General features: G+C 35.1%; 1 protein-coding gene and 1 pseudogene across 1 annotated transcript in view; one reads left to right on the plus strand and one right to left on the minus strand.

The window, feature by feature from the left end:
- Positions 1–2,395: 2,395 nt before the first annotated feature.
- FGF5 (fibroblast growth factor 5) overlaps positions 2,396–12,712 on the minus strand; it is a 28,966-nt gene continuing 18,649 nt past the window's right edge. Inside the window, 1 exon segment of the mRNA XM_006151458.1 lies at positions 2,396–2,743. Within this exon segment, the coding sequence (XP_006151520.1) occupies positions 2,396–2,743 (348 nt within the window).
- On the plus strand, positions 7,873–8,532 carry LOC102492565 (activated RNA polymerase II transcriptional coactivator p15 pseudogene; annotated as a pseudogene).

A 12,712-nucleotide genomic window follows, 5' to 3' on the forward strand; every position in this document is an offset into this window, starting at 1 on the left:
CGACCCGCGGTCGACTACGTGGCAGTCCAGCAACATAGCCATTACGCTAACTGCTGGTCCCTTCAGTGCATAATTCTTAACAATAGATTGGAATAAAATAAAGGAATATTTTTTTGCTTTCTGCCATGTCTATAAGGCAATATGTCAGTTAGGTAAGAGTTGGGCATGTCTATGGTTGCAAAATGTTATTATTTCATTTAACCCAGGAGTATGTTGAAGTATAAATTAGTTAAAACTTTTGCAGCATTTTATATTACATATATATTTTTTAATCATGCATTAAATGCAAAAATGGTTCATCGGATTATTGGTTTCGTAATATAATAGTGTACTAGAGTATACACATAATGCTTTAGTTAAGGAATGGGGTTTTTAAGATATTTTATATAAAATATGTAATTTGTTTCCATTAAAACAAAGCAGTCTGCTTATGTGGTATTGAGCTCAGTTTTGATAAACCTTCACTTTGTGCACCAAAATGCACCATACTTTGTTTTAGGGGAAAAAAGAAGTTTGTAAGTTCTCTTTAAACATACTTAAATGCAAACCACAAACTTTTCATTTACTCTTTCGCTCTTTGTGTGAAAGACATACTTTAACCATTAGCTATACTTCTTTATTGCCACGCTTTTGAATATAAGATAAACATTTATAGCTCATAGAATTCCCAAAAAATGAGTACCCAAGAAAATAAATAAATGTTGTAAAGTGGCTTAAATTAAATTTTCTGTGACTTATGTCCATCGTTCAGTATTTGGTTGGAAAATTAGGTGCTATCTCAACTTAACAAATTCCTTAAATTGAATTTTCCATATCACAGAGCCAGCTTTTTAAAATATACATCAAAAGGTTTCCTTAAAAAAAGGGAACATCTATTCACTGGAATAGTTATCTTTAGGATAGAAGGTCCAGAGAGTGAGTAATAAGAATATTTTTGACAATAGAACTTGACACTGATAACCGTTAAATGATTCATCTCCTACAGTTCTCCATCTTTTTTCTCTAAGAGGATGCTCCCTGTGGGTCTATACAGTGGGCTTAGCAGAGGGTCATAGGAGTATTTTTAAGTATTCCAATTTCATAGTGTATGCTTGATGGGCAGAATAAAAAGTATCCCTCCAGCTGTTCAAGAATGAGGGCAGAGAAGAGATAAAAGACAAAGTAAAGGCAAGTCAGAATTAGATCTCAATAATGCTGTAAACTTAGCGTTCTTTCACCTCTAATTCTTTTTCTTAATGCCAACTTTTAATTCCACCAAAAGGTTCTTATATTTTCTCCCTAATTCTAATAGCCCAGCCACTGATGGATGGAGTTCCCCGTAACACAATGAATTTACACATACATACACACAAATCTGAGCCACGCCTTTGGTTCTGTGGAAGAGAATTTAGATATTTTTAAATGTAGAACTAAACTTATATTATCTGAGGTATGGCTAGATAGAAAACAATAAAAAAGTGCCGTGAATGGGGAAAACACAAAGGAAATCTACATATTACAAATGGGCTATAAACCTTTATAATGCAAAGCAGCATTAAAATGATGGCTTACGTAATATTAATTAAAATAATAAAAGTAAGAAAATATGCTCAATGCAGAGGTACTTTTTTAAAAATAAAAAAACAAACAAAAACATTAATAAAATATTTTATCTGCATCAAAATATTCTTTAAAACCAAAAATAAAAATGTATTATGAATGTTCTTTCAGGCTGATCTGTAAAAGTCAGAAAAGTATATAGTCCATGCTGTTTAACTTTCTGAAAATACAGAGTCCCAAATATCCCCAAAGCATAAAGCAAAATGCTTTACGTCTAACTGAACTGAAGCAATGTGCTCCCAGTACTGGTGCAAAGAATTCCAATTCCATTCCTATCAAAAAAAAAAAAAAAAATTTGTTTCAGTCAAACTGAAACACATGACCTGACTTCAATACAGTGTGAGTATAACTGAAGCTGTGTCCAAAATTTTTTTCTTCAGAACTCTGAAGACACACCTGTAGAAACTCCTGAGGGAAAGAATAGTTTATCACAGGCCAAGATGAGTATTATCCAAAGCGAAACTTGAGTCTGTATTTCACTGTGTTAGGACTTTTCCGAGGTGCTGAAAGAGGAACCTTTGGCTTGATGGGGTTAGGTGGCTTTTTCTTTTCAGGAACAGTAACTGAACTGAAGCAATGTGCCCCCAGTACTGGTGCAAAGAATTCCAATTCCATTCCTATCAAAAAAAAAAAAAAAAAAAAATTTGTTTCAGTCAAACTGAAACACATGACCTGACTTCAATACAGTGTGAGTATAACTGAAGCTGTGTCCAAAATTTTTTTCTTCAGAACTCTGAAGACACACCTGTAGAAACTCCTGAGGGAAAGAATAGTTTATCACAGGCCAAGATGAGTATTATCCAAAGCGAAACTTGAGTCTGTATTTCACTGTGTTAGGACTTTTCCGAGGTGCTGAAAGAGGAACCTTTGGCTTGATGGGGTTAGGTGGCTTTTTCTTTTCAGGAACAGTAACTGTGAAAGAAAGTTCTGGCTGCTCCGACTGCTTGAATCTCGGTAGAAAATGGGTAGAGACATGCTGGGGTTTAACCCGTGGGCTGCAGCCTCGTTTCGCTTTCCCTCTTTTATTTAGGGCCACATACCACTCCCGCCCTGTTTTTTCAGTTCTGTGTATTGCTGAGGCATAGGTATTATAGCTGTTTTCTTGAAATCGTTCCCTGAACTTGCAGTCATCTGTAAATTTGGCCTAAAGGGAAGAAAAGAAGAAATTTAAGTTGCAGTAATATTTTCAGCATGGAGCATATGAGGTCTTCTATCATACCAATAAGAAAAACTAAGACTTCTATTGAACCTTTCCCCTGCTAATCCATTCCCTTGTATAAAGACCTATTTGCACCTTTTAAAGTCACTTTAAAAGTATTAATTTTGTTTTTATATTCCTGACTTATTCATCTCTGTAACATTGATTTCTGTTCTCTTGGTTCTGGTTAACATGTCAATATATAGAGAAAGAATAATCAGAATTATTAATACATGTAAGGATGCTTACTGTTTTTAAAAGTACTTTGAAATTATAAAATCTTTTAGCATAATTTTTTTTCCTCTAAGTCATCCAGAAAATAAATGGAACTATATTACTAAGAATCAATTGCCTGGTAAAACATAAATTTTTGTTAGAAGAAACGGGGTCAAATTATTCCTTTGAAACAAGCATACATTTTTCAGTGGTATTGGTTGTGATTCATGCTGCTGAGAGAAGGGTAGCATATGGCCCTATTAATATTGCATGTGTTAGAGTTCTTTAAGGAAAAAAATATATCTTCACACATGCAATACAGGAGAGTATATTTGATGCCAAGAAGAAAAAAGTCATAGAAGTCACTAGCAACACTTCAGCTAGCTCTTACACATACACACACACACACACAAACTATCTGCCCTTGAAATGTTCACAGAGTGGTGGAAAAGAAGATGAGTAGACATCCACCATGAGCAGCTTGATCAACAGAATGACGACAACAGTATTCAGGGGGTACATGACAGCACAGAGGATGGGTAACTAAGAGTAAGGGTGAGAAGAAGATAGGAAAGTCTTCCTAGAAAAGGAGACATTTGAACTGAGTCTTCAAATAGAACTAGATATTAAAAAGGCTGATAAAATAAGAAAGGATTTTCAGGGAACAGGAACAATGTATCTAAAGGTCAGCATGACTCTTTCAAAAACTGTAAGTAGATCAGTGTGACTTCCACTTGGGATGTACAGGGGAAGTAATGAGAGAGGAGGCTGACCGAATAGGACCATCACATCTCTGAGAGGGCTCAGTTTGCCATTTGAGAAATCTCAAGGAATACAGCATGAAGGAAGAGCTTGGGCGTGGAGCGAGACATGAGTTCAAATACCAATTCTGTCCATCCAGCTCTTAGCCTTCAGCTTCTTATCCACAGTCCTTACACCAACAGGGCTATTGTGAGAACCAAAATATCCTTCTAGAAAACTGTAGCTTTCCTCAAAAGTAGGTATAACCATTGAAGAATTAGGAATTCCTATACAAGTCCAGACTGCAAGATACACAATGTCAGAGAGTACCATTTGGAATTCTTGGGCTGAGGCTGGCAGGTGGCATGCTGGTTAAGGTGCTGGACTCCCACATGACCAGCCATGGTTCAAGCCCCCAGACCTGGTGCCTTTCTTTCTCACTTTCCCTTTCTCTCTCTCTTGTCAAATGAAACTAATAATAATCATAAATAATAAATAAATGAAATCATTCTTTAAAAAAGGAATTCTTGGGCTTGGAAATACCAAATACTTTATTTCCCGTAATAAAAACTGTGTACATTTCTATCAGATCAAGAGGTCTATACTGGAATACAATGACCTTTTATTCTTGCCTTTTCTAACTGTGCCAAACTTTTCCCTGCAGCACAGATCAGAATACTGTTATGTGAAAGTCTGAACACTGCAAGGCAATCTGCACTAATTTACTGTTGAAGGCCACATGGAAGTTTTGACGTGTCCCAAGTATGGCCAATATCAGAAGACAACCAATACCAATGCATTTCCAACAGCACATTGATCTTCAATGCAACAGTTTACTCAAGCTACTTACATCTCAGTGTAGATGAAGCTTTTATTTGGAGACTACGAAGCTGTCCATCTAGATCTTCCACGAGTCTACCAGTGAATCTCTAGACTGGATCTCAAGCAGACTGGAAGAATGTGTTTTAAAGACCTCCCCATAAGTATGGCGTTCCTCTCATCCTGTCTTGCCATCTGCCAGCCCAGGGCTGGACCAAGAGTGCCATGCTGACATCACTATAAAAGTTCACACCTCCAGTGTTCCCGTTTTTTATTTAGAAAAACTTTCTTACAAGTTAAGTGTAGATGTGTCTGCAGCTGCTCTTAAAGGGTATCGATCTATACTAGGTATTTATCTAATCAGATAAATCCAAAATTTCTTTTCAAAATAAAAGTTAGAGCCATCTGGAATATTTATGGTGCTATAAAAAGATAAGTGTTTCAGAAAGGTATGAGGCATTTCATTAAAAAGAGTAAGCCCAGTCACCATTGCATGCTCTGGATACTGCTGCATGCAAGCTAAGACCCAGGTTCAGTTTCTGGCACCCTAAAAACTGAGTTGGCAAAAAAAAAATCTTATAATCCCATCTACTTGGCCAACTGAGGCAGGAGGATCACAACACAGTAAGACCCTCTTTAAAACACCCCACACACACACACACACACACACACACACACTACTACGGTTACCACTACTACTACTACTAATGATTAGTAGTACTTAATGTACTCTGCCTCGGGTTTTTTCTTAAAATTTAGTTGAATAACATTTTTTAAGAACTATTTATTTAATTTTAGTCATGATCATTATTATTATTTTTTCATCTTTAGAGAGAAATAGAGAGAGAAGGAAGGTGAGAAAGCAGGATGCCAGGTCTGGGACTTGAACAGTGGTTGGCCATGTGGGAGTCGAGTGCCTTAACCACCATACCACCTGCTGGCCCTAGAATAACATTTTAAAAGACATGTAATACATTATACTTTAACCTTATTTCTACCTCTGTTTCACAAAAATAGCAGTAATTGCTTTTTCAATTTTGACAGATTTTTAAAACATACATTATTTAGCTTTCCTTGCCCCCAAAATATCTAAGAAAATAAAGATCATGTCATTTGTTAATTGATGTGGCATGAGTGCACACACTCACACCGCAGCACATTGAAGCTCCTATGTCAGGGCCATCTTAGCGTGTTTTATGTGAGTAAAAGCCTATCTACTATACCTCCTAAAATTATTCCATCAAAGACTTTTATTCTCCTCAAGATTTTTATTCTAAAGTTCTTTCTTAAGAGTAACCTTTTAAGGAGATGGCTGTTCAGGCTCTAGATTTTTCAGGGGTCACCTGTCACACAGGGTAGACACGTTCAGAACAGGGTAGACACGTTCAGAATTCTGTGGACCCACACACTACATGCAGCCCTTCAGCCATTCCAAATCCCACATTATAACACACAAAAAAAGACAATCAGACTGTTTTGGCTTTCTAAATTGACTTCGAATTTAATGTTTTGTCTAAAGAATTTTTCCAGTCATGATGGAACAGAACCATTTGAATAAACAAAAATTTCAGTGACATTTTTCATCAGGAGATCTAGTTTCTTCTGAAGGCTCAACTGTTCCTGTCAGTATTCCTGGCCTTGCTCAGACAAAGTGGTGACCTTAAGAAGCACATCTCTGTATGTAACGTCTTGCATGAAGCATCAGTATAGCAGAGTCACAAAGCAGGATCGGTCTTAGCTACAGGTACTAAAATAGAATCATTTGCCATTATGCAATTTCAGATAATACATTTTCAGATTTTAACTCTTTTGTTTAAAATTGCCTTTTAGATTGCTGTATGAAAGAAGATGGTAGAATAGGGCTCTCCAGAAGTCATCACCCCAATAGGAACATTAATTGAACAACTATCTAGACATGAAAATGCCCTCGCAAGAGCTAAGGGAACCAGGTGAGAGATAACAGTACAATAATAATAAGAAAAGATGCATTAAAGAGGATAGAAAGGGCAGTTTTACATCATTCATGTTGCCCTGCCCCAATCCTAAGTGGCAGAGCACAAAAAGAGGTACTGTCCACTTCAGGGAAGAAGAGGAAAATAGGCGTAGGACTTTGCCTAACATCAGACCTACCATAGTAAAACCCAGCACCAGGCAGACACCCATTGCTCCTGACTCCAGGCAAGGACCTATGGACTTAACCTCTAGACTTTATATGACACTAGACAGAAACCTGTAACCCCTGCAAGTGGACTTAATCAAGAGTTTGTATCACCATCAGCAGACTACAGCATTCCTGGACACCAGATAAACCTCAGTGGCAGGCTTCAGTAGTCACAGGGCTTCAGGGATGCCCTGCACTGTACCATCTTCAGCAGTCATGTTATACCAACCCAGCAGCACACTGACTTCAGTGATCCCAAGCTTAGGGTGCCCCAGCATTGTAAGAGCCACAGCAGACATGGGCAGAGACCACCCCAGATGATCTACCCGGAATCTCTGGACAGGATTTCTGTTGAAGGATGCTCCTAACTAAACCAACCTATGAAGACCGAATAAGTACCTACTTCTTAAATGCACAGTCATTGGCACAGGATCAGGAACAATCGAGGAAACATAATATCATCAGAGAGACAAAGTAAAGTACCATGGACTGAACCTGAAGAAATGGAGATGTATAAACTGGCTAAAAAAAATTTTTTTTAAATAATTATTTTAAAGAAGTTCAGCAAATCTTAAATAAATATAGAGAAATGATTCAAAGAAATGAGAAAATCAGTAAGTGATTAGGATAAGAAATATAACGCAGATTAAAATAATAGTAGTTATAATAAATAGAAATTCTGGAGCTGAAAAATACAATGATTGGGGCCAGTGAGTGGTGTGGTGGTTGAGGATGCTGGACTTGCACATGGCCAACCGCGGTTCAAATTCCAAACCTGGTGACTTGCTTTCTCACTCTTTCTCTCTTCCTCTCTGGTCAAATTAAAATAAATAAATGGGTAAATAAAGTTAAATAAAATAATTCTTTTTTAAAAAAGAAAAATATAATGATCAAAATGAATAATGCACTGTATAAACGACAGAACTAATCAAATGGAAGAAAAAAATATGCGAACTAAGAAACAGATTATATAAAAATATAGAGTCAAAGGCAGAAAAATAAAAATGAATGAAGGAAGTTCATGGGACTTTTTTGGGACAATACCAAAAGGGCAAATATTTCATTCATTAGGGTTCAAAAGAGAGAAGAGGAAAAAATGGGTAGAAAGCTTATTTAAAGAAATAGCAGCAGTCGATAGCAGGAGCGGAACAATGCCTAAATCAAAGGATCTTGTTTCATCAAGCTCTTCTGGCAGTGATTCTGACAGTGAAGTTGACAAGAAGTTAAAGAGGAAAAAGCAAGTTGCTCCAGAAAAACCTGTAAGGAAGCAAAAGACTGGTGAAACTTCTAGAGCTCTGTCATCTTCCAAACAGAGCAGCAGCAGCAGAGATGATAACATGTTTCAAATTGGGAAAATGAGATATGTCAGTGTTCGGGATTTTAAAGGGAAAGTTCTAATTGATATCAGGGAATATTGGATGGATCCAGAAGGTGAAATGAAACCAGGAAGAAAAGGTATTTCTTTAATCTGGAGCAATGGAGTCAGCTGAAGGAACAGATTTCTGACATTGATGATGCAGTAAGAAAACTGTAACATCTGAGCCATATAAAAACCTGTACTGTTCTAGTTGTTTTAATCTGTCTTTTTACATTGGCTTTTATTTTCTAAATTTTGTTTTCCAAGCTATTGTATATTTGGAGTGCAGAACAATTTGTAAGATGAATACTTTTTTTTTAATGTGCATTATTAAAAATGTTCTGAGCAAAGCTAACTGTCAACTTTATTAAGGAGAATTGCTCTGTGCCCAGTACCTAGTGTAAAATAAAATCAAGTAATACAATCTTAAAAAAAAAAAAATAGTAGCAGAAAATTTTCAAACCTGAAGAGAGATATAAATATACAGGTAGAGGAAGGTCTTCTGTTAGACTTAATCCAAATAAGGCTATTTCAAGATATATTATAATCAGACTGTCAAATCTCAAAGACAGAGAAAAATCCCAAAAGCAGCAAGAGAAAAGAAGCAAATAACATATGATAGAGTTCTCATTTTAAATGTAAATGAATTAAATTCTCCAATCAAAAAATGTACACTGGCTGAATAAATTTTTTAAAAAAGACTCAACTATATGCTGCCTCTGAGAGATTAGTTTCACCTGTAAGAATTCAACTAGACTGAAAGTGAAGGGATAGAAAAAGATACCCCATACAAATGAAATCCAAAAGATAGCAGAGTAGCTATACTTACATCACTAATTAAAATAGATTTTAATTCAAAAATTATAAAAAGAAAGTTGCTATATAATAATGAGGGATCAATTCATCAAGAGGATATAATAATTATAAATATATACGAAACCAAAATTGAAGCATCTAAGAGTGTAGAGCAAATAGTAATAGATTTGAAGGGGGATAGACTATAATATAAACCCTACTTTTAGCAATAGAGGGGTCATTCAATCAGAAAATCAATAAAAAGATCAAACTCCAAATATACTCTTGACCTAATGGACATATTCTATATGAAAACACACAGAGTATTCCATCCAATGTGCATAACAGACATTCTTCTCAACTCCTCACGGAATATTCTCTAGGATAGATCGTACGTTTAGGCCACAAAACTAGTCTTAACAAATTAAAAAAGACTGAAATTGAATCAAGTATCTTTTTTGGCAACAATGGTATAAAACAAGAAGTGTGAAACTTCAAAAAAGTACAGACACATAGAAATTTAAAAATATGCTCCTGAACAATAAATACTGAAATTTAAAGAGCAATTAAAATATTTTCTTGAGAAAAAAAGAAAATAAAAACATAACATACCAAAAACCTATGGGACATGGAAAAAACAATTTTTTTGAGAGGTTTTTGCTATAGGGCACATGCGCTCATCCAAAAGACAGAGAAACAGAAAGTGAGAAATCACCCCCCAGTGGGGATGGCCACACATGCACACACGCCTGGCATGAGTTTAAGCCATGGGTCCGGGACTCAAACTGTGGTCAACTACATGAGAGTCCAGCAACATAACCATTACACCAACTGTTGATCCCTGGAAAAAACTATTGTAAGTGGCAAGATTATAGCAATAAATGCCTATCTCAAAATAGAAGAAAACTGTCAACTAAACAACCTAAGATTGCACCTTAGGAAACTAGAACAGAAATAAAAAATAAATAAATAAATAAATAAGCCTGCAATTAGTAGAAAGAAGGAAATGATAAAGATCAGAGTGGAAATTAATAAAACAAACACTAGAAAAATAATAGAAAAGATCAACAACATCAACAAACTTTTAGCTAGACTAAGGGGAAAAAAAGGTGCAAATTAAATCAGAAGTGAAAAAGGTAACATTCTGATGATACCACAGAAATACAAAGGATCACAAGAGACTATTATGAACAAATTGTATGCCACAACAAGAGTAGACTAGGAAAAATAATGGATAAATTTTTTCACAACCAACCAAAATTGAATTATGAACAAATATTGGGTCATCAGAAAAGTCATTACATATATTTCTGTTTTTCTACGTAAAAATAATTATGACTTTACCAATGACCCAACAGAAAATCCGAGCCAACCAATAACAAATAAGGAGATTGAATCGTTAATAAAAAGTCTCTCATCGAAGAGAAGACCAAGACCAGATCTTCTCAAAGAATTCTGGTCAAACTCTTCCAAAAAATTAAAGAGGTGGGAATACTTCCTAACTCATTTTATGAAGCCAACATTACCCTAATGCTAATATCAGACAAAGACATGACAATAACCAAAAAAGGAAAACTGCAGGCAGATATCCCTGATGAAAATAGGTGCAAAAATCTTCAACAAATCGACTTCATTGGCACATTAAAAAGTATTCAGCATGATAAAATGGGATTCATCTCAGAGCTTGAAGGATGTTTTAATATACACAAATTAACAAATGTGATACATCACATTAACATAATAAAGGTCAAAAGTCATATGATCCTTTCAGTAGAAGCAGGAAAGGCATTTGACAAAACTCACCATCCTTTCATAACCAAAATTCTCAAGAAATTATGTGTAGAGGATAATACCTGTATGCAGAAGGCTATATATGACAAAGCCACAGCTAATACTGTACTCAACAGAGAAAAATTAAAAGCTTTTCCTCTTAGATCTATAACAAGACAAAGATTCCCACTATAAACACTTCTTTTTAACATAGTTTGTAAGCCTAAATTAGAGAAAGCAGGTAAAAGAAAGAAATAAAAGACACTAAAACTGAAAAGCAAGACGTTAAATTGTCCTTGCTTGAGATGACATGATCTTATATATAGAAAACCCTAAAGACTCCACCAAAAAACTATTAGAGCTAATAAAAGAACACAGTAAATTTTCAGATACAAGATCAACATACAAAATTCAGTAGCATTTCAATATACTGATAGATAAACTATTTTAAAAAAATCAAAAAAAGCAATCACTTTTATGATAGCCACATAAAGAAAAATACAAGAATAATGAAAGAGTTTTTAAAAAGTCTGTACTGAAAATTATAAGACATTGATAAAAGAAACTGAAGAAGATACAAGTGAATGGAAAGACAACTCATGTCCATGGATTGGAATAATTAATATTGTTAACATGTCCATACTACCAAAAGCAATATACATATTTAAGGCACTCCTTATCAAAATAACAATGACACTATTCACAGAAATAGGAAAAAAAATCTTAAAATTTATAGGGAGCTAAAAATATCCTGAATAATAAATGCAATCTTGAGTAAAAAGAACAGAATTGGAACCATCATACCATCTGACTTCAAAATATACTTCCAAACTATTAACCAAAACAGTCAATGAAACAAATAGAGAGCCCAGAAATAATTACACATATTTAAGACACTCAATTTTTGACAAAGGTGCCAAGAGCACAGAATGGGGAGAGGACAGTCTTTTCAATAAATAATGTTGCATACCATATATAGAAGAATAAAATTAGACCCTTATCTCATATCACATTTTAAAAAACTCAGAATGGATTAAGTGTAAGACCTAAAAGTACAAAACTACTGTAATAAAGCATAGAGGAAAGTTCTATGACATTAGTCTATGCAATGATTTTTTTTTGGATATGACCTCAAAGTATAGATAACAAAAGCAAAAACTGCCAAAGAGATTATGTCAAAATAATAAGCTTATGACAGCAAGGAAACAATCAACAAAGTGCAGAGACAACTTATAAAATGGCAGAAAATATTTTCAAACTATGAATTTGACAAGAGGCTAATATTCAAAATTATATAAGGAACTCAAACAACTCATTAGCAAGAAAACAACCCAATTAAAAATGGGCAAAAGACCTACTTGATGTTTCTTTTCAATATTTTTCAAGTGCCCAACAGGTATGAGAAAAAATACTCAACATCATTAGTTATCAGAGAAATACAAGTCAATACCACAATGAGAAATACTAGATACCATCAAACATCCAAATATCTGGATAATAGGCATCCCAGAAGGTGAAGACACTCATAAGGGCATTGATAATCTATTCCATGAGATCCTGCAAGAAAACTTTCCAAACCTAGAGAAGCACTCAAAGATTCAGTCCCAAGAAATACAGAGGACCCCAAATAGAATCAACCCAAGAAGATCTTCTCCAAGACACATTATAGCCAGATTGACCAAAACAACAGACAAAGACAAGATACTAAGATTGGCAAGAGAAAAACGGCAAGTTACCTACAAGGGGTATCCCATCAGACTAACAGCAGATCTCTCATCGGAAACAATGTGAGCGAGGAAAGAATGGGAAAATATACTCAACATGTTAAGGGAAAAGCAATTTCAACCTAGAATACTGTACCCAGAAAGATTATAGTTCATTTGGGAAGAAAAGACACGAACATTCCCAGATAAACAAAACCTGAAAGAATTTACCAGCACCAGACCAGATCTCCAAGAAGTTCTTAAGGGAGTGCTATGTCAGTAAAATTAAATGCAGACACACAGAAATAAGAGTTCAAAAACTAAGAAAATGGGCAACTTAATTGTAGGGACAA

Source organism: Tupaia chinensis, unplaced genomic scaffold (genome assembly GCF_000334495.1).
Source record: "Tupaia chinensis unplaced genomic scaffold, TupChi_1.0 Scaffold000318_1, whole genome shotgun sequence".
Taxonomy (NCBI): domain Eukaryota; kingdom Metazoa; phylum Chordata; class Mammalia; order Scandentia; family Tupaiidae; genus Tupaia; species Tupaia belangeri.